At 62.6% G+C, this 26,065-nt stretch overlaps 1 protein-coding gene across 1 annotated transcript; it reads right to left on the bottom strand.

Moving 5' to 3' along the window:
- Positions 1–10,047: 10,047 nt before the first annotated feature.
- On the bottom strand, positions 10,048–24,262 carry GPR20 (G protein-coupled receptor 20). The gene is made up of 2 exons (XM_047728631.1): positions 24,130–24,262; positions 10,048–13,729 (listed from the first exon to the last, which is right to left on the bottom strand). Exon 2 carries the CDS (start codon positions 13,700–13,702, stop codon positions 12,629–12,631), a length of 1,074 nt encoding a protein of 357 aa, XP_047584587.1. The 5' UTR covers positions 13,703–13,729; positions 24,130–24,262; the 3' UTR covers positions 10,048–12,628.
- Positions 24,263–26,065: the final 1,803 nt, after the last annotated feature.

The following is a 26,065-nucleotide window of genomic DNA, read 5'->3' as shown; positions in this document are numbered from 1 at the left end:
GTTTCCCCATTTGTAGCATGGGATAAGAGAAGAGACTCTCTCCAGGGGTCGTGTGTAGATGATTGAAGATCAGCCTGGGAATAGTGTACACACTGTCCACAGCCTGAACCCACATCCCTGCTCGTGGTGCCTCCACCTGGGAGCCGGAGGCTTCCACATTCTGTCCCCGAGTCTTCTGGAATAGCTCCTCTGGGCAGGCCCTGTGTCAGCTGTGTGGGAGCGAAGTACACCAGAGGAGGGCCCTTATGCATGCAGCTCACAGGGCTCTGGGAGAGCTGAGCCCAGAGAGGGCACCAGCTCACCCTAGGTCACACAGCCAAGGCAGCTCCGTGAGATGGCAGGAGGCAGCATTCTGGAACTCTCTTTAGCATTATGGCAGTGACCGGATCAAGGCACATCCTCACACAGCGGGCTCCAGGCTGTTCCTACTCTCAGAGCTCCCTAGCGCGGCCCTCTGGGGTATCATGGTGGTATCGCTGGCATGCTGGGGGGCTTCTGGGGACCTCTGCCCACCGTGGGGTTTTTCTGTTTTTGGAATGGAGGGCATAGACTCTCAGGCCCGAAAGTCCAGTTGGTCCTTGGCAGGATTTCCCGAGGCCCACGCTCTCTGGGGCCTGTTTACTCACAGCTTATGACTAGAAAACAGCCCCCAGCTCCTGCCCTCCCATCGAGGCTTGCCCAGGCAGAGCAGAGGTTAGCAGCATGGCGATAAAGGGCACCCTGAGATTTGGGAACAATGGAGAGGTCTGTAATTACCTTCTCAGCAGCCGGATAACCATCTCAGCCCCTCCCTGTCCCAGTCGGTACACTCCGGTTTGCAGCACGTTTGTGCCCCGAGTCACACCTTGATTAGGAGGGAGACAACACTCCTCCTTCTCTTTTCTGCGTCCCACTGTTTCTGCTGCCCAATGCCCAGGAGCTTTGAATTCAAAAGGTGGTCACAGAAAGTTGGCTAAAAATAACCCTTACCAAACACCGGTAAGGTCGGTGTGCTGTTGTCGATCTCGAACACTGGTTTGAGAGCATCCCCCCGGAGATTTTCATGGAATAAGAACTTTGTAAAAATCCAGTTTTCAGTCTGCAGGATGTCCTGAAAGACGCAGGTCCCTGGTCCTTGGTCTTGGGGTGGGGGGGGTAGTTAGGGGGATATGAGCTGTCTCCCACCTCCGTCCCTGGGTGGGGAGAAGCAGAGAAGGGCTCTGCGGCCAGCCTGAGCTGGGTTCTAATCCCTGAGCTGCACGTTTGGAGCTGAGCAGCCAAATGAGGGCTTCTGCCCCCATAGGCTCGAACCCATGGAGCAGTGGTTGCGCCTCTCCCCTACCCACGGAAGCCCAGTGGGCAAGCTCTGGTTCTGTCTGTCTTACAGAAAAGGAGATGCAGCCTTCCTGGGGTCCCTGCCAAGGCCCAGAGCGGTGTCTGAGCTACAGAATGACCAACCTCCAGCATGCCCCTCACGGAGACCCTCCTCCTGCTCCCTGCCCCAGCAAACCTCACCCCCCGCCACAGCATAGCCTATCTTTGTGCCTTGGACCACGCTGGGCCTTCTGCTGGCACAGCTCTTCGCCCTTCCAGCCCAGGGAGGGCTGTAGGCCCAGGTCCCCCCACCCCCCATCCAGCTGCAAGGCCCTTGAGGGGAGGGGGACAGAGGATCCTAGGGGCTGTCCAGGGCTGGGGAGTCTTACTGCACTTCCCTCTCAGATTTCTTGTCTGGGACTCAGTCTCCTGGACCATGGGGTCCCAAAGGTCACCCCGGCTTGGGGGCCTGGGGATGGTTCTCTCCTGGGCTCTTTTAAGATGAAGAACCACAACTGGTTCCTGAGGGCACCCCATGCTCAGAAATCTGAGCCAAAGCTTCCCTTGGTGGGGGGGGGGGGCGTGAGTGGGAGGGGCGGGAGTGGGGTGGTGGGCAGGAGGCTGGGTAGTCCCTGTAGGGGTGAGGAGGCAGGCCCGGTTAGTGGCCCGGTTCCTGGCCCTTCCCCCGGTCAGCCTGTTTTCCTCTGGCCTCCTCACAGAGCCTGACCGAGGTGGCAGGCGGCCCTGGTGCTGAGCCCTTAGACTCTGAGGACAGCGCCTCAGCAGCTGGCAGCCGTGACGCAGGCAGCTGGTGGCTTCTCGGGCTCTCGGCACTGTGCTCCCAGGGCAAAGGGCCGCTCCCTGGCAGGCCAGGGGCTAGCAGCCGTTGGCAGGGGCCTTGGTGTTCTCATCCGTGAGTCAGCGGCCATGGGAACATTAATTTATTTGAGTGGTTGGCACGGCCAAGGCCTTGGAACAGAAGACTCTGCCGAGGCGGGGCAAGGGTGCCAGGGTGGGTGCCGGGAAGTCACCTAGGACACTCGCTCGCGGGCCCCCCGGCTGCTGTCCCAAGGGTGTGCTGAGCGTGGCCCCAGAGAGTGCGGTCAGGGAGTCTGCCAAGGAGGCAAGGGAGGGAGCGTGAGTTGCTATGAGGGGCCCCCGGGGCGGGTGGGCAGCTTCTTGGCCAGTGTGGGCTCCGAGGGAGCTGGAGCTCTCCTGGACGGAAGGGGCAGAAGGCACAGTTCAGTCCAAGGAGCGTAGGCACAGAGGGACCCTACGGGATGGCAAGGGTGGGGGTGACATGGATGGCGGTGGAGTCCACCGGCCAGGCTCTAGGATCCTTTAGGATCTCCCTGGAAACCTGGTGAGGGTCCCCGTAACAGCGCTTTTCCGTGGCGGCCCCGGTTCTTCTTCCCTCGTCTGCCCTTAGTAAGCACTGGCTTGGCGGGGGACAGTCCCGGCCGTGTCACGCAGCACATACAGTACTTTTGGTTAATCCCTTCAACAATCCTGTGGGGCGGGAGTGTTAGCCCCGTTTCTAAGGTAAGGACTTTTTCATTTATTTTCTTGAAAAACATTTTTTAATTTTTATTTTTTAAGTCATCTCTACACCCAACATGGGGCTCAAACCCATGACCCCAAGATCAGGAGTCACACGCCTTACCGACTGAGCCAGCTGCGCATCCCGATAAGGACTTTCTCAAGAGGTCTTTTTTTTTTTATTGAGGTGAAATTCACGTAACATAAAATTGACCTTGTTAAAGTCAACGATTCCATGGCACTGGGCTCGCTCACGATGCTGGGTGACCACCCCCTCTGTCTCGTTCCAGGACTTCCATCACCCCAAGAAGAAGCCCAGGGTCCACCAGTGACCACCTAGCCCCTCCCCAGCAGTGCCCAGCCACCCCTCTGCATGCTCCGTGTCCCTGGGATGTACCTTCGTGTCCACGGGACCGCACACTCTGGGCCCGCGCTGCACGCGGATCCTGGCATTCAGCCCCATGGTTTCCGTGCTCATCCACGCCGTAGTGGGCTCTCCCGGGTTCGTGCCTTTGCGTGGTTGAGGGATGCCCGGCTCTGTGGTTGTGGGTCCGCTCATCGGTTGGTGGACCTTGGGGCTGCCTCCGGTCGTGGCGCCCGGAGTGGCCGGTAAAGTTTCCCCAGCGGAGAGTGGAGGGCTGGCCGGGCACACGTCTGAAGTCCTCTTCGTGGGGTCCTTGCTGTGCTCTCTCCTGAACCCTTCTCTGCTCCAGGCTGGCCCTCCCCTTGGGATTAGGGGCCTCGATGTGGGGCTCCTGTCCCCCAGCAGGCTGGGTGGCGGGGGGCGGAGGGGGAGTCGTTGGGATATGCCCGGTGCCCGTGGGCTTCAGGAGCTCATGAGCTGTTCTGCAGGTGACCTTCTGGCCTGATGTTCCCAAATCGGCAAGTTCGATAATTCCAGGCTCTCAGAACCGTGGAGTCTGAAGATTCTCAAACATTAAGCTCCTGAGGCTCCGGGGGGACAGAGAACTGAGCAGGATCCCGGTCCCCACCCCGCGGTCCTCAACAGCAGACGTCACTGACAGAGACTCAGCAGCCCGAGGACCCCTGCAAAGTAGGGCAGCCACTGCCGCACGTGTGTGGAGGTCTGTTGGCCCCCGCCTCATGCCAGCTGCCGCATCTCCAGCCAACTCCTCCCTGCCTCCTGGCCTCTTGTTCTGCGTCCATTCCCACACCCATAGACCCTTCCCTGCTCCCAGCTGGCCCCAGTGGGCCCTGATCTTTCCTGCCACCCACCCCTGGCAAGGCCCCTGGACGGCTGGGAAGGGCCCTGGAGGGAGGATCCCCTCCAGGGAATGACCCCAAGCGATGCCCTCCTGGGAGGGCCTGCAGGGTCTGAGTAGGGCGGGGTGGCGGGGTCTGGGCTTTCCGCAGAGGTGGGAGAGGCTGCCCAGGCTGTCGGGGCTTCTTGAGCCCCTGGTAGGAGGACAGGGGCCCCTGTGGGCCCTCTGTGGTTCTGGAAAGCCCCCAGACAGCTGGGATGCAGGATGTGTGGCACCCCGCCCTCCAGCCCGGCCCCTCCTTGCCAGCCTTGTCCTTCCGGTGTCAACACCCCTGGGTCAGTCCTCTGCACAGGTGATGAACCGAGGGGCTAAGGTGGGTGCGGGCGGCTGGGGAGGAGACGCTGGGCCCACCAGGGCCGCCGTGGGAGCCGGGAGGCTCACTGGCAGGCCGGACAGCAGTAGGATGGTTTCCGGTCAGGCAGTGATGAGATCATTCATGATGGTAAATTCTTCCCGTCCCCTTCCCCCGACATCTTTTGGGCCTTGGTCACACCTCATCTGAAAAAGGGGTTTTGGAGCTGGGAGTGTATGCCCCGGGGGTTCTCAGACTGGGCTCTTGGTGCCCGGGCTCCCCGGGGGAGGGGAGTGCCCAGCCTGTCCAATCAAGGGCGTCTGTGCTCCCCTTAGTAGAAGACAGGCTCTGTTTCTGCTCCTCATGCCCCCTATCCCTGTCCTCCCACCGTGGCCTGGGAGCCAGGCGTCCTCTGTGGGAAAGGACGCACTCTGGGCCTGGAAATAGCCAAGTGTGGACAGAAATAACCCTGGCCTCAAAAAAAGACCATGGAAAATTAAATAGGGAACATTAGCATTCGCCTGGCACTTTCCACAGCCATCAGCTCATTGGGGAGGTGGTGTTTTCATCCTCATTTGATAGACAAGGGAACAGTCTCAGACAGAGAAGTGACCTGCTCGAGGTCCCTCTGCCATTAAATCAGGACTTTGACCCCTGGCCTGCCCCTCCATAGCTCTGAGCCTTGACCCCCACAGTGTGTGCCGGTAGAGATGCCCTTCCTTGTTTCTCTGAGAGGCAAACTCCTATTTATCCTTCAAAACCCAGCGAAACATCACCTCCTCTGTGAAGCCTTTCCCAGCCCTCTGGCAGGTCACTGAGCCCTTGCAGGGATCTCGGCCGGGACCCGCCACGCTGGATTAGAGCAGCGGGCTCTCTGAGACGGGGTCTGTACCTCATTCATCCTTACAGCCTCCAATTTAATGCCAAGCAGCAGAGCCGGTGCTCAGTGGATGCTTGCGGAGGGACTGATCTGCGGACGGTCCTCATTCACGGGTGAGTGGCTGCAATTTGAAGGCCTGTGCCTTTCCCTGCATTTTCCTCACAACCAGCTGAAGTTAGCAGGCCTCTCCAGGAATCCAGGCCCCGGGCAGGGCTGGCTGGAGTGGACCTTGTGTCCACGACACTGAGGCCATGCTGTCCTCCACTGAGCTGCCTCGGTGAGGATGGCTGTGCGGGCGGATGGTGGGCGGGTGGCGATGGGGGCCGTATCAGCCCAGCTGTCGGACTAGGGGTCCACTGGCTGCTATCTCCCTCCGTGTCCGACACCCCAGGGCTTGTGGTTCTCCCTGACCGGAGAGCTCCAGGATCACTGAGGAACTGCTACCCAGCCCCATTTCTCCCTGGCATCCGTTTGTCTGTCTGTCTGTTTGTCTCCTTGCTGCCTGGCTTTGGGGCAGATGCCAGCGCTGTGGTTGGAAGCGTATGGCCCCGCTCGTCGGGACATCCCAGCCCTCGGCTGTGTTCTCTCTCCTGCCCACGCGGCGGGCACCCCACCAGGCTGTGTGACTGCAGGCGGCTGTCTGACCATTTCTGGGCTCACGAGAGAGGGAGTGAGGTTCTTATGGGGGCCACGTATGGCCTTAGGGACCTTTCAGCTCCCCTGAATCGCCGGGACAATGCAGCCTGTGCCGCAGGAGGGGAGGCAGCGTCTGGGGAGAGGGGGAGGGCGCTGGCTGCCCACGGGGCCCATTGTCCTGTGCGTCCTCATTGCACAGCCTGCGAGCAGGTGCTGGCTCACCAGCCACCCTTTCCCTTCTGTGGCCACCTCACTGAGCCTCCCCGTTGTTGGGGGGCAGTGGGGGCGAGGGGCAGCCTTGAAGGTGGAGGAGCCGGAGCGTTCAGGGACCTCCTGACTCAGGGCCGAGCTTCCCCCCGCACCCAGGTGGGTCAGGACGCCGCACCTCCTCCAAGCAGCCCTCCGGGGTCAGATGGCAGAGGTAATCTGGAGAGGTCACTGCCACAGGCCAAGTCCAGCGCAGCCGCCTCTTCCAGGCCAGCAGCGCCCCCTGGTGGCCCATGGCCACCCCGATGTTTTTGTCCGCCCCGCATTCCCCGGGGCCCTGGGGCCAGTCTGGGAGGGACTCGCTCAAGACCATGGGGCAGAAGTTGGGAATCCTGTGCCTGAGGCTGAGCCCGGAATGTGCCCCCTTAGCCCTGGCCTGTCTCACGGCTCCCGACTCACCGCGGGCTCGAGTTCCAGGGAAGCTCAAAGACAGGGCTTACTGCGGAGGAATGAGGGAGAACGACGGGTCTCAGTCACCGTCGCTGTGCGCGTGGGGGACAGGGGTCTGGTGGGGGGAGACCCTCCATCACGCTCGGTGTGGGGAAGGTGAAGGGTCCTGTGGGGTGAATGAACGTGCTCAGGGCCTCGTGTCCTCCCGTAGCCCAGGCTGATCACGGATTCCCGAGTGCCGAGCGCCGCGGGGAGAAGCACACACCCGCACAGACATGCAGACACTGACACAGAACACAGGCACGCACACACAACCCCCATAGACACACAACACACAAGGATACAGACAGTTGCATGACACACACACAACATACGCGCACACACAACACACTTGTGCACACGCAAACAACACGTACACACAAGCACACATACATATAGACACAAAACACACACACATGCCCACACAGGCACACAAATCTACACAACATGCGTGTGCACACACCAACACACACGCGGTGTGACATGCATGTAACACGCATGTGCACACGCATGTAGTGCACACAATGCGTGCATATAGACACACACACGTGCACACGTGCACAATTGTCACGACGGCGCCTAAAGGCAGAGGGTGTCAATTACCCCCCTTGGCAGAAGAGGGGACCGAGGCCCAGAAATGGCATGTGACTCGCTCAGCGTTGGAGAAGCTGGTGTGGCTGAAGGGACCTGACCTGGGCAGGACACCCGCTTACCTGCCTGGGCTCTGTCCCCCGAGGCGTGTTCTGGACTGGGCTGTGCTGTGACACCCTCTCTGTGGCGCTCTGGTGCTAGGGTCCCAGAGCTGCTCCCAGACATGCCCCCCATGGCTCTCTCTAGAGAGGACAGGTTGCAGATGAGGCCAGACCCCTGAACCTCACTTCCCTAGACTAGAGCTTGACCTTCAACCTCCTCCTGCCCCCTCCCGAAGCAGGCTACTAGGAGAGGCACCCAAGGTGGGTGAAGTAGGAAGACCCTCACAGGTCCCAGGACTCCTCCATGAAACAGGTCCCAAAGGCCACTGGTATAGTCTGGACACTTGGGGCTCACAGGGGGCCAGACACCTGTTGCCCCCCTGGAGTCCCTACATGTGAAGGTCTGTGGCACCCTGTGACATCTGGGGATGTGCTGATGCCTGGGTCCTGAGGGTCCAGTGCAGGGCAGGTGACAGTGCTCCTGGCCTACTCCTCCCACCAAGTTCATGCCCTACCCCACTTCTGTCTGGGACCCCGCTGCAAAGGACTCCTTGGCTTGGGGTGAGCCTGGGGACCCCATGCCTTGTGAATCCACCTCTGCGCTCAGGACTCCTGCTCTCCCCGCTGAGAGCACTGGAAGTGGAGGGCTGGTGGGTGGGGAGGAGGGAGGAAAGCAGAGCCCGGGGCTAGTTTATAAACACAGGCAGTGCTTCTCCCATTTAAGTCCTTTCTGTCAGCTAGACCCCAGGATCGAACACCAGGCTGGGGGGCCATTTGTTCCAAGCCCTTTTGTTACAGCTGAGCAAACAGGCCTGCAGAGGGGCAGGGATGAAGCTGCGGTCTCGGGGACATTGGGAGGGACGCCTGCCTTGCCAGGCTCCTCTCCCCTTCCTCTGCTGCCTTTGGAGTGGGGCCAGAGCTGCTCAGTCCTGGGGCACCTGCGGTCTGGGCAGAAGGCCCCTCCTCACAGACAGTGGGGCTGAGGCTCAGGGGGGTCCCCGAGTTGGCGCAGCAGGACATGGTGCGTGGTCCAAGAGTCCACTCACCCACTGGGCCTCCCTTTCTTCATCTGTAATATGGGCGTGAAATACCCTGGTCCTGCCTGCCTGCAAGGCTCTGGGTGCCCTCGGGGCTTGAAAAGCTCCTAGTACCACAACCTCAAGGTGAGGCCCAGTGGGGTGGGTGCGGCGGGCCAGGTGGGTGGGGTGAGGACCTGCAGGCAAGGGCCTTGAGACTCTTTTTCCAGGAAGCCCTTCAGGATGCCCCTGTCTGGCCAGTCCCATTTGGTGTGGCAGAGGACTCTGAGCGTCACAGCTGTGCCACTAGCCTTCGGACTTCCAGGGGCCCTGCAGAGTCCCTGCGGGCTCAGCACGGGGCCAAGCCCGATGGTTAGGTTGGCGGCAAGTCCCGAGGGACTGCTGGACCGGGTGGTCTGTCCTGGGTTGGGGTGGGAAGGACTCTGGCAGGCTGGCCCCAGGGCCAGAGGAAGGGAAGGGACCCAAGATGGGGATAGTCAGGGCTTGTGCTGCACCAAAGGGAAGGCCCAGGGGAGGGTGTACAGAGCCCTAAGCGCAGGGTGAGAGAGGGGATGCCAGGGGTGGGGAGGGGCCCGTCTGGGAGGTCTGGGGAGGCTCCGTGGGGCAGGGGTCACGTGGAAATGGGGATGACACCAGCCATTTCCCCAGGCCTGTCCTCCCGCCCTCCCACTTCCGCTTTTTGTCTTGCCCTCCTCCTCCCTCCTGCACCAGGGCGCGTCCCCCTTTCCCCAGACTCAGTGCAGTGACCCACAGCTTGCCTGGTTCCTGCCACGGTCAGGGAGTGGGGGTGGCCTTGGCCCTGGGACCAGGCAGGTCTGGGTGGGCAATGCTCTTCCTGGGTGTCACTGGGTGGCCTTGCGTGGGTCCCCTCACATCTCTAAGCCTCAGTGTCCTCCTCAGTGAATTAGGAGCACAGACCCCATGGGGAGGCTGCCTTGGCTGAACAGCCTCACTGCCTCGGCACCTGCCTCCTGGGCCCCTAGAGGAGGCGCATGTTGAGCCTCCCAGGGGAAGGAAGGGGGTGTGAGGAGGCCCGGGGCAGTGCAGGGTCGGATCCAGCCGTCAGGGGGGACATCCATCTCCCACAGGGCCTTCCACGCCTGCCCCAGGCACCAGAGGCCCCCAGGAAGCTGGGGCGGGCGCCGCAGTGACATTTTCTGCTATTAATGGAGCTTAATCTAAACAGGCCCTAATATTTACCTCCGGCCGCCTCCGGTCTCAGAGCACGCCAGACAGCAGAGTGATGGGCGGCATCCAGCCACGCCCCTTCCCACTCGGGGCTCCCCAGGAGGAACAGAGGACCAGAGGACCCAGGCTGCCTTGAGAGGCAGGAACCAGGTGTCCGGAGGCCCAGGCCATCCAGGATGCCCGAGCCTCCCTTCCCCCATCTGTAGATCAGGGATGACAATCCCCACCTCCCAGGCTTCTGGGCAGGTTCAGAAGACAGGACACCTCAGAGTGGTTTCCGTGGGGCTCCAGGTTCCTAACCGCCCCCACCCCCGCCCCCCAGGGATGGCGCGAGCACACACCCACCACCACAGCCTGTCCCTGGCGGTGAATGTGCTCCTGCTGGCGCAGAGCCCCCCAAACTGAGTCTCAAAGGGTCTGAGACTCCATGGGGGGCATGTCTGGGGCAGGTGATGCCTGCGCATGCTCGATGAGTGCGGGGCAGGAAGGGAAGGAACAGATTTAGTTCAGGATGAGGACTTCTTGTAAGGACATCGTTTACATCAGATATAAACACACACACCATGTCACGTCACTTGGGCTTCCTGAAAATCAGGGAAGGGAGGCCAGGGGGAGGGGGTCCAGAGACCTCACACCCTGGCCCCTGTGGGAACAAGGACAGCCCAGGTCGGCCTCTGGAGGCCCCTGGGGGCTCAGTCCCTACAAGGAGGTCAAAGTAGGAGGGAGCCAGACGTCAGGAGGTGGGATCAAGCCTTCGAGAGAGCTGTGGGGGGCGGGGGTTCCTCAGCCCTTTCTCCGCCAGCTGCAAGGCCAAGGAGGGGAGAGAGGGCAGGGGAGATGGGGGGAAACTGAGGCCCACCTAGAGAGAGCTCTGTGTGGGGAGCCGTCAGACTGAGTTCTCAGAAGAGCGAGGTCAGCCCCCAGTTCCCGTCCCAGCTGCAGAAGACAGGTGGCTACCTGTCCAACTTGAGTGGTAGAAGGTTCCCACAGTGCCCTGGGAAGCCCCTGAGAAACCCAGCTTGGATGGTGGGATTTCAGGCCTGAGGACAAGGGGAGGGGGCTCAGGCACCTCCCTGGACGCCGGATCCCAGCGCTGCCCATGGCTCTTCCCTCTGTACGCGGTGCGATTAACGAGACAACAGCTGTGAAGCAGAGGGGAACAGACCCGGGTCCCGGTCACCATTTCCCAGATCCGTGCCGGCTCACCTGCCTTACGGACCCCACCTCCTAGAGGACGGGATTGTCCCAGGAGAACCTCTACTCCTCCACCTTCAAACACAGCCCTGCCCTCTGGCATCAGCCACTCACTCTTGAGCGTGAATGAGAATGAGCACCAGGGGGAGAGAGCAAACAGGTGGTGCGCTGCTGGGGCCAAGCCCTGACACTGACCCTCCCCCTCCCCCACCCCTCCACTGCAAGCCTGCCCTGGTGCGATGTGGGGCTGGGGACAGACAGAGCTCCGTGGGGGCTTCCTTGCCTGAAACCCTCCACTAGTGCTGGTCCTTGGCTCGGCATCCCTCTTGCCACGGGCTCACAGGTCCCTGCTCTGCCCCATTCGGCTCTGGGTCCCTGGGGAGCCACAGCCCTGCTCTGAGCAAGGTCGGGGAGAGGCTCCTGCACTATGCCTGGAACCTGTCCTTCAGGGGTGGGCGAAGACAGAGCTGACCTTGGAGGACCTGGTGCTCTCTCCGGCCCTGGCTGGGCCTTTCCCTCTTTGAGACTCAGTTTTCTCATCTGTAGCATGGGGCTATAAATGGCCTTCCTGCCTCCCAGGCCTCCCTCCAGGGCCCTGAACTTGGAGGATGGAGGCCTCTGGCTGGAGCCACTGAGCACATAGGACTCTCCTCTGCGAGGCTGGGCAGATCCGAGGCCAGATTCCATCTCACCCTGCTTCAGTGGCTGTGGCTGAGTTCCAGCATGGGGCCTGGCTCAGGCCCAGGGCTCCTCTCCCCCAGTAGGCCCCTACCCTGCAGCAGTCTACAAAGGGCTCAGAGAGCTTGGCTGCTCCAAAGAAGGTTTGTGGAGGCAATCCCGGAGTGCAGCTTAGAGGAGGCACCGGAGACCCAAGCCAGAAAAAACGCTCCCTCCCCAGGACAGGCAGGGGAGAAATGGCGAGCCCAGGCAGGAGCTGGCCAGTGGTCCTTGCCCCCAGAGGAGAACAAAGGGCTCCGTATGTGGGCTGCCGGGAGCCTCAGGCTGAGAGGCCTCCAAGCTGCTATAGGTTTTTGCTCTTGGTTTTCTCATCCATAGGATGGGGCCCGAGCCCTGCCGCCCCCCCCGGGGCAGCCCGCAGTGTCTTCTGAGGTCATTCCTGGAGTGGGGGCTTTGGACGGACTGGAGTTGCCTCCAAGGGCTGGCGCAGGGGTGTGGCAGGACGTGGGATGGGGTCTTGATTCTGATGTGGCCGTGGCCCAGCCGTGGCCCCTGTACGTGCTGCTTACTGCCTCCCACCCCAGATGGGCAGGACACAGCCTCTCTTCTGTGGGCTGTGGGGGGACAGGCCTCAGCTCAGATGTCACAGCCCTTCCAGCAAAACTCCCCAGGGCCGTCATGCTGTCTCGCCCTGCGGTTCACGGGGGCCCTGGGTGGCGTCTTCCAGAGGCCTGAACACCTCCTGTCGGGACATTCGTGGGCCCCGACTTTTCCTTTCCGTCCTTGTTCTTCTCTCTGTGGGGGGCAGGCATGGGGAGGAGGAACGAGAGCAGTGGGAACAGAACCTCTTTGGGATTCCTAGTGCCTGTTTCTGAGGAGTCCCTTGTAGGGTGGGGACAGGCCAGGAGAGAAGCAGGTCTGGGGTGCTCCTCTGCGTTTTCATTGGCCACGGTCTGTGCCCCTGGGACAGTAAGGCGTCAGCGTCTGGACTCCTGCATCCCCTGCGGAAGCCGAGGCGGACATTGCTCATGGACTTTGGAGCTGTGTGGCCTCAGATGCCTTCTCCGGGCAGCGTGCGGGTCAGCCATCCGCAGTCAATCAAGGGCCATGCCGTCGGCCCTCCCAGCCCCACCCCCAGGCAGAGCCGAGGTCTCCATTGGCCTTGACCTGGTCTGCCCCGCCCAGTCCTGACCTCTGGGCCCCTGGCAGGGTCCCGCTGACTAAGCGTCAGGCCCGTTGGCCAGGTCCTGGGCGAAGACGCTGGGGCCGGCGCTGAGGATGTGATGGTGGCCCGAGCCTCGGGAGCTCTTGCGCGCGCTGACCATGGTGCCGCTGCTGGGCTCGCACCTGGCTCCGTGGCGGCGGCAGAGGCCTCGGACGGCGGCCTGGAAGCCGCTGGTGACGAAGCAGTAGACGATGGGGTCCAGACAGCTGTTGAGGCTGCTGACGGTCACAGCCACGTGGTAGGCCACGAGGCGGGCGCGGGACGGCCCGTCCGGCCATAGCGCCACGGCCACCTGGCGGGCGTGGAAGGGTGTGAAGCAGACGAGGAAGATGACGAGCACCGTGAGCAGGAGCTGCATGGCCCGCACGCGGCGCCGGCGGCCCTGGCGCAGGAGGCCCGGCCGCGACAGGGCGCACACGACGCGGCCCGTGAACAGGCTGATGACCAGCAGCGGCAGCAGGAACTCCAGCACGGTCAGCGCCAGCACGCGGCAGCAAGGCCGCCCGCCGGCCGTCACGCCCAGTACCGGCAAGGTCACGGCGCCGGCGGCCAGCCACACGCAGGCGCACACGGCCCTGGCGCAGGCCGGCTGGCGGCAGCGGCGGGAGCCGTCGGGCTGCACGATGGCCAGGTAGCGGTCCACACAGATGCAGGTGAGGAAGAGGATGGAGCAGTGCATGTTGAGGAAGTAGCCAAAGACGTGCGGGAAGGCGCATCGCAGGCAGCCGCGCGTGCCGTAGAAGACGGCGAAGCGCGTGGGCAGGGACAGGCCCACCAGCAGGTCGGTCACCACCAGGTTGAGGGTGTAGATGACTGACGGCGTCTTGGCCTGGGTGCGGCAGCAGAAGACGTACAGCGCCAGCCCGTTAAGCACCAGCCCCGCCAGGAAGATGAGGCCGTGCACCGCCATCAGCGCCAGCCACAGGCCCGGGAAGGCGGCGTGCAGCTCCTCATCCAGCCGGGCGAACACGTGGAACAGGGGCTTCTCCGGCACGCTGCCGTTGGCCTCCGCCACTGTGGTGTTGGGGGCCGCCGGGGCCCAGGAGCCCACGGGAGACGCGGAGGGCATGGTTGCGGCCGGCACACACCGGGGGGCCTGGAAGGAAGGACGCAGGTTAGCCCTGGGTGGTGGGAGCCGTGCCTGGAGCCTGGTGCTGCTGGGCTTTGCCTGCTCGCCGAGGTCCCTAGCATTCCCGTCTGGCCCTGAGACGCCTGCCCTCTCCATCCCATGGGGCCCCGCACTTGCCGGGCGGAGCTCTGGCCGAATGTTGCTAGTCTGAGCCCCTCCTTGATGCAGCGGGAAGGAAAAACCCTCGCTGTACAGGACTGTCCCAGGACCAACAGGGAAGACAAAGGCTGTGGCGCAGGTAAGCTGTGAATCCAAGAGTGGGAGGCTTGAACCCGGGCTCCAGGCCTGGTTCCTCCCTTCCTCACTGTGCAGCCTTAGGCCAGTCACTTAACCTCTCTGTGCTTCCCCTCCTGATCCATATGGCTGGGGCTGTGGAGCTGCTAGTATTAACTGAGCACATAGTTGGTGCTGGATAAACCACAGGGTTAGTTGCTGCCGGATAAACCACGGTTCTGCTCCAAAGAGCCTGGCCAGTGATGGCCCCGCCTGGCTGTCCCCACACCCACGGGTCAGACCCTGTCCTCTTGCCCGCCCATCTGTTCTTGGCTCTTCTAAGGCCGGTGATGGGTCAATGCCCGCGGGCTAGGGTCTTCATAAGAAACCTCGCCCAAGGGCCATCATCGCCCCCTGCCCCGACCCGACCTCCTGGGGCTCCCAGCGCTGAGAGGTGAGCACCCTTGTTGCCTTGGGAGGCTCGAGAATCCTTCAGGGTGCTGGCTGGGGCCTGCGCCTGGAGCCCGGTCCCAGCAGCCGCGGGGCGGGTGTGAGTTAAATAAACGCTGGGCTCCAGCGGAGGGTAAGGGGCCGCCCACTCTGTTTATGTTCCTGCACCGCTGTGTTTAACATACTGAGATTTATCTCTGTTTACCCGTGAAGGGTTAACAGGCCCCCACCCCCATCCCTGTCGTGCTGATGCTCCAAATAAGGGCATTTCTGGCTTTTTCTGGAGAAAGGAGAGGGCTTTGGGGACAAGCTGGGGGGAAGGGTGGGCACGTGGGACATCCCAGCCGCACAGTGCGTCCTCCCCCACCTGCAAGGGGAAAGGAAGACGCTGTGCACCCCTGCCCCCCACCATGGCCCATGGACGTGGGGCATCTGTTGCAAGCGGGCGGGACACTGCCCACTCCCCACGGCTGCCTATCTGGCCCTAGGCAACGGGCTCACTCCGGCAGCTTCCACTCTGTGGACTGGGGGTACTGAGTTCTGTCTGCTGGGGGCTGGGCACCAAATGTCCAGCCTGGTGGAGGGGAAGCACGGCAGCGGAGTCCTTGCTGGCTAAGGGTTGCGCTCCAGTCTGGCCTGGAGGGAGGCCCGGGCAGGGCGGTAGGCCGCCTCTCTCCTTGGGCCCAGAGAGGTCTGCACGTGCCTGAGGTCACCTAGCTTTGCCTCTGCCTCTAGGACCGTGGCCCCGGGCATTTGCTCACCCCCAAGGCTGCTGGGAGGAGTCAGAGGCTGTCTAGGCCCATGGCCACACCCACCACATGCAGGCCTAGGTCTCAGCTTTCTAGTCCTTTCCGGCTGGGCTGCCCTCTGTTTGGTACCCCAGCCCCAAACACGCAGGGTCGATGGATGTGTTTGTCAAATGGTAAGTCAAGCCGGGGGGGTGGGGGTGGTGGAGCACAGGGACATCTAGGGCAGGGAGAGACATCCTGGGGGCATGAGCAAGAGCGAGGGGAGGCTATGAGGCTGGGGCACGGGGCTAGGAACCTGGATTCCCAGGCAGTGGGGGACTCCTGAATGGCTCCAAGGAGGACAGGGGTGCCTCCCAGCCTGTCTCCCTACTGTGAAAACAAATGAGCCGCGGCGAGGCATGGAGGATGGCTGGGATCTGGCTCTGGGGACATGACGAACGGTCATTTTGGATTCCCTTCCACACACTTTTTGGTTTTCCAGTGTGTCTGCAGTAGGTTCGAGTCCGTGTCACAGGGAGAGACAAATAATAAACATTACAGAACACTTCCTCTGGGAGATAGTCCCAGGATGACGCCCTTCCAGGAAACTCCCCAGGGCCAGCCTCACATGCTGGCCAGCTGCAGGCTTGAGGTGCCAGAGGGTCCAGGCCAGGGATGGGGGCCCGGGTGCCTCTGCAGCTGGGGGATGGGCAGGGTGCTTAGGACCCCCCACCCCCTGGGGTGAGGAGAGATGGCGATGTCTGCAGAGCACACCGCGCTTCCCAGCTCCAAGAGTCTGAACCCTGATCCCAAACAAGGCTGAGCCCTGATGTCAGCCACACAGGATAAGATCCCAGGAACCTCGATCCTGCCATACACTGAGCCCTGACTCCGATCACACTCTGAGCCCTGATCCCGGACACAGCCTGGGATGAGGATCCCTGACTCTCTGCAGGTCTCGTCTCTCCCCCTGTTCTCTCTGTGAGTCTGGCTGTCTCTGTTCCTGTTATAACCCCCTGCACATCACACTCCACGGCTCACTTCTCACAGTGGCTAAGTACTGGCCTTCTCACTTGATGACCCTTTCTAGGGCATCTGTTCATTTTGCTTTGAACAATGAGAAACTCAATGGTAGGTCTCCAGGCCCAGGGCTTGGCCTGTGGAGCCTCTGGGCTGTGGCCTGCTGACGGCCTCCTGAACCTGCCCGGGCAGCACCAGGCCCGCCCCTCCCTGGGCCCGGGGAGGAGCTGGGTTGTGAGCTTCTGGGCCGAGGGACCCCTCTCTCCTGCTCCTTCCCCATGGCCTCAGGAAGGACTTCTGTCCTCCAGGCCTCAGTTTCCCTGTTGGTCTTCACTGCCTCTGCTCACGCTGCTCCTTGACCGTCCACTGGGATGGCGTCCCCTGGGAAGCTCTGAAATGGCTCGGGTCAAGGGCATGGCCCTCAGCAGGATGTTCTTCCCCGCGACCCACTCCCAGCACCCCGTGCTCCCGTCCCCTGGCTGCGCTGCTACCTCCCGCCTCCCCCAGGACCCTCCTGCCAGCTCTGCTCTCCCACTGTGCAGGCTCAGGCCCCTGCCCCTCCTGCGGGCCAGGGCTAGGCCTATGCATGATGCTTCCATCTAAGATGGGACTCAGGGCCCGGTGGGTTGCCACCGCCAGCGTTGGCTGGAGCGCTGGGGTCGTGGGAGCATTGGCGCAGTGACATTGGCCAGCAGAGGTTGGTCCCCACGCACCAGCAGCCGCTCCGGGTTGTTGAGGGACCCCTCTTAGCCTCGGTCTCCCTGCCTGCCTCCCTCTCACATAAGGGCAGAGCCTTCCTCTCCCCCGTTTCTAGTGGATTCATGGTGTGGGTGTGGCGAGGAGCTGGGTGCTGGGTCCCTGTCCTGGCCTCTGGGCGTCCTGCACTCACACTCTGAGAAGCCGAAGCTCTGGGAGGGACAGGCCAGGACTGGAATCTGGGGCTGCCTCAGGTGAGCCCCGGGCTAGACCCTTGGTCCTGAGGGGGACGGGGACACCCAGGCAAGCGGCCCTCTCCGCCAGTAGGCACCCGGCACCCACTCCCCACGTGCCTCGCTCTCTGCGGCCTCTAAATATAGCCTGGAATGAGGGGAAAGGAGAGAAGGTTCTGCTCCTCTGTGGGGACAGTCTGGCCCCGGGCCCGCCCACCCAGGCTGAGGGGGAGGCACAGACCTGGCCTTCAGACTGGCCCCGGGGCGGAGAGTGAGCAGAGGAGGCCCAGGACCCCGGTTCCAGGCGGGCTCTGCCACGCCCTCACCCTGGGCACCTCGGCCTGTCCGTGAGCCTTGCTCTCTTCATCTGCTAAATGGGGTCCCTGGTGCCTTCCGCAGCCTGATGGGGGAGGCGGGGCTCTGTCCTGGGACCCAGTCTGAGGGGGGTGGCACAGCACTGTCCCCCCCCTCTTCCTGGCAGGGTGTCCTGGGCCTGGCTGAGGTGGATGGGACCTCATAGCTGGGGCCAGCTGGCCGGAGCCCCGTGGGCAGAGGTCACGCCCTCATAGTGCCTGGCGTGGGGCCGGGCCCAGGGCCTAGAAGCGGTTGGAGACCGGCCATCCTGGGCATAGGACCTGTGCACTACCTGCTTCCCCAGCCCGCTTGGCCTGCCCACATTCAGGGGCGTTTCCGGGCAGAACAGAGAGATGCAGGCTGCTCTCGGGGGGCTCAGGGTCAGCTGGGAAGACACAAGGCAGTGGGGGGGTTGTGGGCTGGAGCATAGCCCATCCCAAACCACGCCGAACTCCCTGGAACAGCCCTCAGTGTCCTCGCCTGTAAGGTGGGCAAAGTTGGAAGTCACCTCTGGCTGCCCCGAGGCACGCTGGGAGGTGCCATAGGATGTGCCCTGAAGGGATTTGGTGGGTAGGAGAGGGGAGATGGGGCCCAGTACGCACACAGGTGAGGGTCAGGGAAAGGGGACCCCTTGGGAGAAGGGTGGTGGGAGGCGGCAGGGGCGCTCTTCGCAGCCCTCAGCCCCCAGGAGTGAGTCCTGGTCCTGGGTGGGAGTGAGCCACTAGTGTGCCGCTGTCCTGGAGGGGCAGCTGGACGGCCGGGGCACTTATCCCCAGTCCCTGTAGGGCCTCACTCTGCCTGCTTCTTGACTTCCTTCCCTCTTCCTGTTCCTGCCCATCTCAGAGACAGTGAGGGGTCTCAGAAGGAGGGGCAGGGGTCTTTCCATCCTGCCCAGGCCCTCCAAGGCCCCTTGCTGGACTCAGTCTTGCCGTCTATCTATGGGCACCTCCAGCTCTGAAACGCTGCGAGGCTTGGACATGTCTGCACCTTCTGGAACGTCTTTACCACCTGGCAGCACCGCCAGGCAGGGTGGAGGAGTGATGGTCGTAACCCGGGGGTGGGGGTGGGGCTGAGACCCAGGCCCAGGGTTTCCTGGGGTTAGAGGCGGTCCCTGCACACCCTGGACAGGCTGGCTCAGCCTCTCTTGACCATTTGCGGGAAAAAAATCCTTCAGTGGCTTGGTCCTGTTCCATTCCCTGGCCTTGTTCTTGGGCTCCGGTAGCCCTGAGCCCCCGACTATCCCTATTGATGAGCGAGCTGCCCCGGGCTATAGCAATTGGTCAGCCATGGCCAGCCCTGGGGACTTCAAAGGACAGCTCTCTCCTCCCCGGGGCTGTGAGGTCAAGCTGCTGCTGGCTGCTGGGGGAAGCAGGACCAAGTACAGAGACCAAGTCCTGAGGACATGGCTCAAGCACCTGGATCCAGCCCTGCCTGAAGCTGGTTTCCTAGGACTTGTCAGTTAAATGAAACGATTACCTCCCTCTTTGGCTTACGTTAATTTGAGCTGAGTTTCCATCCCTTGTGACTAAAACAACCCTACCTATACACTCTTATTCACATGCTGTCTCCCTTCAGTTTGGATGCCTCCTCCTTCAGAGAGCCCTCCCTGGTAGATTTGTGGCCTCTTTTGGGTTCTCATAGCACCGTGGCTCTGTCATTGCCTGGCCACTTGTCTGGTGTCCCCACTAGTCTGTGATTTTTCAACAAAAGAGAGGATCATAAATCACATTCAGTGCATGTCGAGTGAATGAGTGAGTGAATTCATGAGAGCTTAGCTTGCTCTCCTCTGAGGATGGGGAGATCACCCCAGGTTAGGCTGCTGCATTGTGAAGCTGCTCTGAAAATAAAGGAAGTCTTTCTATTTTGCAGCCCAAATTGGCTCCCCTGAGCCCAGCCCATGGCCCCCAGAGTCTCCGTTTGGCATGTCTCTGGCGTGGCCTGCTCTCTCTTGCCCCCTGCCCTTGGGGGGGCCTTGTGGTGGGGAGCAGGTGGAAAGGGACATCTGGATTCCTCCTATTATTGGGAGGGGGTCTGATCCATATTTTAAAATGAGGGCACAGGACACAGAGACAGGGAGCTTCAGCAGCTAAACTGGGGTTACCCCGCTGGGCCTTGGGGCTTGTCCTTGGCTGGGCTGATCCTGACCTGCTTTCACGTACAGGGAGCACTTGCTGGGCGTTTCCATGGGGCTTTGGGCCCCTGTGCTTGGGTTTCGCTCACCTCCACCCAGCAGACTGGGAAGCCAGGTGTCCACCTGCCAGGTGAGAACCTGAGGTCTTGGCGGGGGGCAGGGAGCCCCATACTTAGCAGGGACAGAGTCCAATTTAGACCCAGGCCTGACGCCCCCACCCAGCAGCCCCCCATTCATCCATGGTTCTCCTATAGATCTGAGACCTGTGGGGTGTCTTGGGTGGAGAAGATAGATCCCCCGCTGAATGCTGGCAGGGTGATTGGGAGGCAAAGGAAGGTGGGATCAGGGAGGGCTTCCTGGAAGAGGCAGTGGACTCTGCAGGCGTGGAAGCCTGCTCGAACAGCCGAGGAGGCTGAGGCCAGGGGCCACCCTCACAGGGCCTTGAACATGGTGCAAAGTGCCTGGCCCGGATCCAGCCCGCTGGGAGGCAGGCTCCTGGCCAGAGGTGACCTCCCAGGTTTCCCTCCCAGTCTCTTGCACTGCTTACGGCCTCAGCTGGCCTTGGAGGAGGGCTTGGACCCAGAGTGCCTGGTGCAGGTGTGGCTGGTGGGGCAGGTGGGGGTGCACGGTGAGGGCGGTGTTTCCTCCCTGCCCCTCTAGGTGGGGACACCCAGAGCCCTGCACGTCACAGGCCTTCCAGAACTTTGCAGAGACCTTCCAGGGAGGCATGTGGGTAAAGGGTGATGCCCGTAGTAGGGGCTGTCCCTGTGAGGGACCCGAGGCCCTGCCTAGGCTGGGGGGGACCACTCTCCAGTCTCACTGCACCTCAGCTGTCTGGTGACACTCCACGCGCCTCCCACCCCGAGCTTTGGCCCAAGCTCTTCCTCCACCGGACTCTTCCTTGCTCCCTCCCTCCCCAACATTTTGGTCACCCATCTTGAGGACTTTCTGGCCTCCCTTCCCCAGGAAATACTCCCAGGAGGAGCCTTGGAGGGTGGGGCTGGTTGGGGAGGAGCTGGGGGCAGGACTCCAGCCTCTGCCTCCTGCTGCCACGGGACAGCTCAGCATAGGAAGGGTTGACAGCTCCTCTAGGAAGCCTACCCTATTACCCTGTGGGGTCCAGCCGGTCCCTTGTCATCCTCACCCTGCTCCTGGTCCCAGAGCAGGGAATGAGCATCTTTGCACAGGTCATTTGACTCTGTCCTCTCCAACAAGGGATGGGAGGTTGCTGCTGCCAGCTCGCTGGGTGTTCCCTACAATGCCAGGAGCTGGTACCTGCCCACGGGCCCTGAGAGGGGTCCCCTCTTTGGCAGGGGTGGGCACGTCCTAACATTGTGGCTTTTCTCAAAACCGCACCCCCTCCCTGCGCGTGCCCTCGCAGCTGTCCAGCTGCCCGGTGGACGCCAATCCTGCAGCCTGTCTGCCTTTGTCCTGCTACGTAGGGTCCCCAGCGGATGGGGAGCCTGGCGTCAGCCCTGGGCCAACAGGCAGCAGCCTGGAGTTTGGTCGCCAGAGGCCAAGAGGGGCAGGCCCGGTCTGTCCCCGACAAGGTGCTCAGAGCATCTGCTGTGAGCCTGGCACCTATAGGACACTTGAAATCCACAGGGCGCTTTGCAGATGAGGAAAGAGGAGCCCAGAGAGGTGAGCCACATGCCTGGGCCACACAGCATAAAGTTGATGGAACTGGGAGTCAAACCCAGGTCTAGTGTACTTGGCCTGGGCTGGGATGGGACAAGGGAGGGCGGGCTGGCATCTCGGGACCTGGGATTTGTGCACAAGGGCATGGTCAGGGTAGAGAGTACCTGTGCATGTCCCCAGGCTGCTGGTGGGTGACCCCCCCGCCTTCCACGGCCCAGATAGCCATTATTGGGGAACCATCTTCCTGTTTATTTTCATGATTATTCTTGGTTTCATGGCATCCACTTTAGAACGTCGCCTGCTGTTTTTGGCTGGTCTGAGCCTCTCTGCTCATTCCATCCAGGCACTGCTGGGTCCCTACCAAGGTCCCCAAGAGGGCCCAGATTGGCCCTGGGTCACCTAGCAGGTCCTAGGTGGTGCCAGCCAGAGTCTGGGTTCCTATCCTGGCCTGGCTCCACCCCCACCCCCAGCTCAGGGACAGGGGGCGCGGGAGGGCGTGGTTTAAGTGCAATGCAGAGGGGCCCCTGGGCTGCATGGGGCCTGACCCTGCCCACAGTCCGCCCTCCGCACCCTCAGCCCTGGAGGACGTGCAGATTTCTCCGGGAGGGGTGGCTGTGGGCATGGCTGGCCCTGGGCAGCTGTGCAGGGGCTCACAGCAGCGGATCCCGCCCCCCAGCTTCTCTCAGGGCAAGATGTCTACAGATCCATCCCCACCCCTGTCACCTGCTGAAGGTTCTGTGCACCCTAGTCCCCGGCCCACACAGTCCTTCCTCAGCCCCTGGGCACCCCTCCACGAGGGAGAGCTGTGATCCCACAATCCACTGGTTGTCTTTGAGACGACCCCTCCCTGATCCCCGCTGATTCCTCCCAAGATGCGCCTGTTCTGTGCGTCTGGCCCGATTTTGCCCGTGAGGACACTGAGGTACAGGGCAGTTAAGTGGTGTGTCCGGGTCACTCAGCGGGGGCCCGAGGACCCGAGACTTGAGCTCTGCCCCATGGCACCCCTTGCCAACCCCGTGCCCTGGAGAGCTGACTGCACCCATGGTGCAGAGCCGGAACCAGAGGCCAGCAGCTTGGCCCTGGACGCATAGCCTGGGGTCGGGGCCAGAGGCGTGGTTAGGACCCTGTGCTTCAGAGGCATGAGACCTGACCTTGAACCCCCAATGGTGCAGGTACAGGAGGCACAGAGGCTCCCGGGCAGGTCTGGCCCTGCCCCCCCCCCCCCCCCCCCCCCCCCGCTCACAGCTGCGGCAAGGCTGGCGGAGTCACCAGAGCAGGAGGGGCCTCCGGGGACTCTGGAGGAACAGGTGTTCGAGACAGGAGGAGGGTGGCAAAGGCCCCGGCGTGGGGGCTTCTGTGCTCAGGACCCTCGAGAAGCCTGAGGGCGGGCCTGGCTGAGGGACAGCTGTGGCTTCACTTGCTGTGGGGGCCACTCCTCTGGGCGGGGCAGGGTCTGCTGAGGGAGACCTTCAGACCCCAGTGCACCTCCTCAGGGAAGCCCTCCCCGATTGCCCAGCTCTCTGCACTACCTTCTCTTCACTGGCTTTGTTTTCTGCTGCTCGCCCACCCCCCCGCAGCTGGGGGGTTATTTGTTTCCCTGCTGGACTGGCAGTCCATGGGCACCGCAGCTGAACGACCAGATGAATGATTTTCAGAGTCCACTCTGGCCCCTCTGGGCCTTAGTTTCGTCATCTGTGAAGTGGGCGTATTGAGACCCACGGCCTGGCCATTGGGTCCCCTGGGAAGAAATGAGACCAGAGTGCAGGTGCTTGGAGAACTCCAGCCCCCCTCCCCACACAGACCAGGGCTCTAGAAGCAGCAACAGCCTCTCCCCCCGGCCCCTACTTTTGCCAAGGCTCAGAGAGGGGCAGTGACTTGCCCATGGCCACACCGTGGGGAAGCTACCTGAGGGGAAGAGGTGGCACCCGGGGCGGCCCTCTGTCTGGGAGTGACCAATCGTGGCAGGAGAGTATGGGGGCCTACAGGCAGGTCCAGCCCCTGGCCGCAGGGCTGTGAGCTGCCACCACCATCCTACCATGCCTCCATCCCCAGTCTTGCCCGAGGTTGCACAGCTGCTCCTTGTCTGTCCCGCCAGGCACCCTGGCCACCGGCCAGTTCCCAACCCGCCTGCCCCCCTCGGGACCCTGTTCCTGCTGCCCTTCTCCCAGGGTGCTCACCGCCAGCTGGAGCCAGGCGGGGGCAGTGCCAGCTCCGAGGTTCATGCTGGGGCCTGGGAGGGCCAGTTGCCCTGGCCTCAGTTTCCCCATGGCTGAAAGAGTGGGCAGTGCCAGGGCTGGAGCATAGAGCCTGAGCTGTGGGGTGGCACGGCTAGGAGCCTATCCACACACGTCCCTCAACCCCTGGCCCTGCCCCCGCCTGGGGGACAGTGATGGCCAAGGTCCCAAAGGCGGTCAAGGTGGTCAAGCACCCAATCCCTTCCTTATCCTGGCCTCTGGGGCCACCCTAGTGCCTCGATGGGTGGGAAAACAGAGACAGAGCTTTGGGCACCCCGCAGATGATCAGTGAGAGTGCTGAATGAATGAATGAAAACATGAATGAAAGCCAGGGAAGGTGGGTGCGAGCAGCACAGGTGGGGCTCGGGGGTCAGGAAGGATGCTCCCACAAGCCCCTGCAAGCCCTCCCTTCCCCTCTCTGCCTAGCTGGGCCAGCTGGGACCACCCACCCCCTTGCCCTCAGGGTCTCAGTTTTCCCATCTGTACAATGGCTCCCTGCAGGGTGGGACCTCAAAGCCCTTTCAGGCTCTGATCTCTCCCTTCCCTCAGTCTGGGAGCGCTTTCTTGGTCCCTCAGCCCCTGTGCTGCGTGCCTGGCTAGGAAGTGAGGACACTCCAGGCACTGTCCAGCTCTGGGAGGCGGGGGACAGCCCTTGGGGGACTCACCGTACCTTCGCCTAGTCCGGTGGCTTGAGACAGAGCCGGCACAGCCTAAGCCTGGAAGACCTCCCGGGGCAGCTCTGTGGGCCACTCAGTCCGGCAGCCCGACCCGCCTTCCTGGGGCCTGACGTCAGGCCCGCGCTGGGGCTCCTTTTGGGCAAAGGCGGAGGGGTGGGGGCGGGGTGGGGGCGGGCTCCTTCCCGGGCTGGCCAGCCCCCTGGAGGAGCCTGATTCCTGGGCCCTGGGGGAGGGAGCCTAGAGGCAGCTGAGTTTGCGGCTCATTCCCGGCCAGACAGAGGAGGAAACTGAGGCACAGAGGGGCGGGGCCAAAGCTGCACCGGGGGTGGGGGTGGGGGTGGGGGGATGAAGAGAGGGGAGGGAGGGTGGCCCCGGCCCTGGCTCTCTATTCACCCCCTCCTTCCCCTGCTCCTTGTCTGGGGGAGGCTGCACGGCCCCTGAGAGCGTGGCTGTGGGAGGCACACGGGGACCCAGTCTTTTGTCGGAGGGACCAATGCACACTGGCTACGTCTGCCCACGGTGGCTCTTTGGGTCCCCAGCTATGACTGGGTTTTCTGTGTTTTGCCTGTCCTGAGCCTGGGTGTGTCTGTGTGTGCCCATGACCTAGGACCTGTGTACTTGGTATCTGGCCCTCCGTTGGTGCCCCCTCATGTGTGTCCCTGGGGCACACGCATGCCTGAGTGTGTCGGCGGGCTCAGCACCAGCCCAGGGCCCATCCGGGACCTGGCGTGACCCCTGTGAGTGTTGGCCACTCTGTGGGGATGCATCGGGTTGGCTGCGTGGGAGAGACCTGGATGTGCCTGGGGCTGGAGGGAGGGGGCGGTGGGTCGTAAATCTTAGTAACCCGGTCTGATGTGGGTGGGTGGGTGGGAGGGACACCCCCCCAGACAGACAGCCTGCCTGGGTGGTGGCTCGTGGGCAGCCTGGGCTGGGCAGCCCGGGCCGGTAGGTTTTCTGCCAGGCTGAAGGTTGGCTGAGGGTGGCTGCTGTGGGGGCGGGGCAGGGAGGGCTCAGGGTCAGGTCTTTGCTGTCTCCTCTGCCCTCTCTGGGCTCCTGTCCTTGCCCTGCTCCTCACTCCCGCGATGGAATCACCCGGCACCCTCCACCCAGCACTACTGAGCTGGCCCGTGCTGGGCACTGGGAACAGGGACGCTCCGAGACGAGGCCCCTGGCCCCTAAGAGCTCAGTCTGATGAGGGACAACGTTACAACCAATAGCCAGCTGGGGAGGGGCAGTGCGGGAGGTGGGCATAGGCAGCCCGGCTGGGGGAGGGAGGGCAGAGGGAGGGAGCCCATCTGGTCTGTGGACGCTGCCCATCAGCTCCCGGGAGTGGTGAAGTGGGAGGGAACCGAGCCCTTCCGCAGGGGGTTTTAGCTGCCCTGTGGGAATAGGCTGGACCTTGAGGGCAGTGGGAGCCATGGAAGATTCTGGGGGGAGGGTGGTCCCTGGAGCAGCTTCCCAGCTAATACAGGTCTGAGCCCACAGGTTACCATTGATTGTCTCCTCCGAATACTGCGGTGTCTGTCTCAGAAGGGGGAACAGAGACCCAGGAACTGGAAGGTGTCTCTGGCCCCCGGTGGCCCCTGCCCCAGGCCGGCGCTGGCTCCCTGTGGGCAAGGCAGGGCATCTAGGATCTGGCTGAAGCAGTGACGACTCAGTGTTGTTTCCCTGCGGAGCAGCCTGGAGGCGGCCAGGATGTGGGCGGGGGCCCAAGGGCTGAGCCAGGGAGGCTCAGAGTTTATGAGCTGGAGATGGCCGCTGAGTCACGGGCCGCCCAGCACACATAGGCTGGTTCCCAAAGAAATCTTGGGGAGATCCTCTAGGACAAAACAAAGGCTGGCTGACTGCCTGGGGAGCAGGGCGACAGCATGGGGCGGCTTCCAGAGCCCCTCACCCTAGGGAGGCTCCTCTACAGAGGACCCAGGTGTC

The sequence above is a fragment of the Lutra lutra genome, chromosome 4 (assembly GCF_902655055.1).
Source record: "Lutra lutra chromosome 4, mLutLut1.2, whole genome shotgun sequence".
Classification (NCBI taxonomy): domain Eukaryota; kingdom Metazoa; phylum Chordata; class Mammalia; order Carnivora; family Mustelidae; genus Lutra; species Lutra lutra.
The sequence above is the reverse complement of the archived record's forward strand: the minus strand, read 5'-3'. Positions and strand labels throughout refer to the sequence as shown.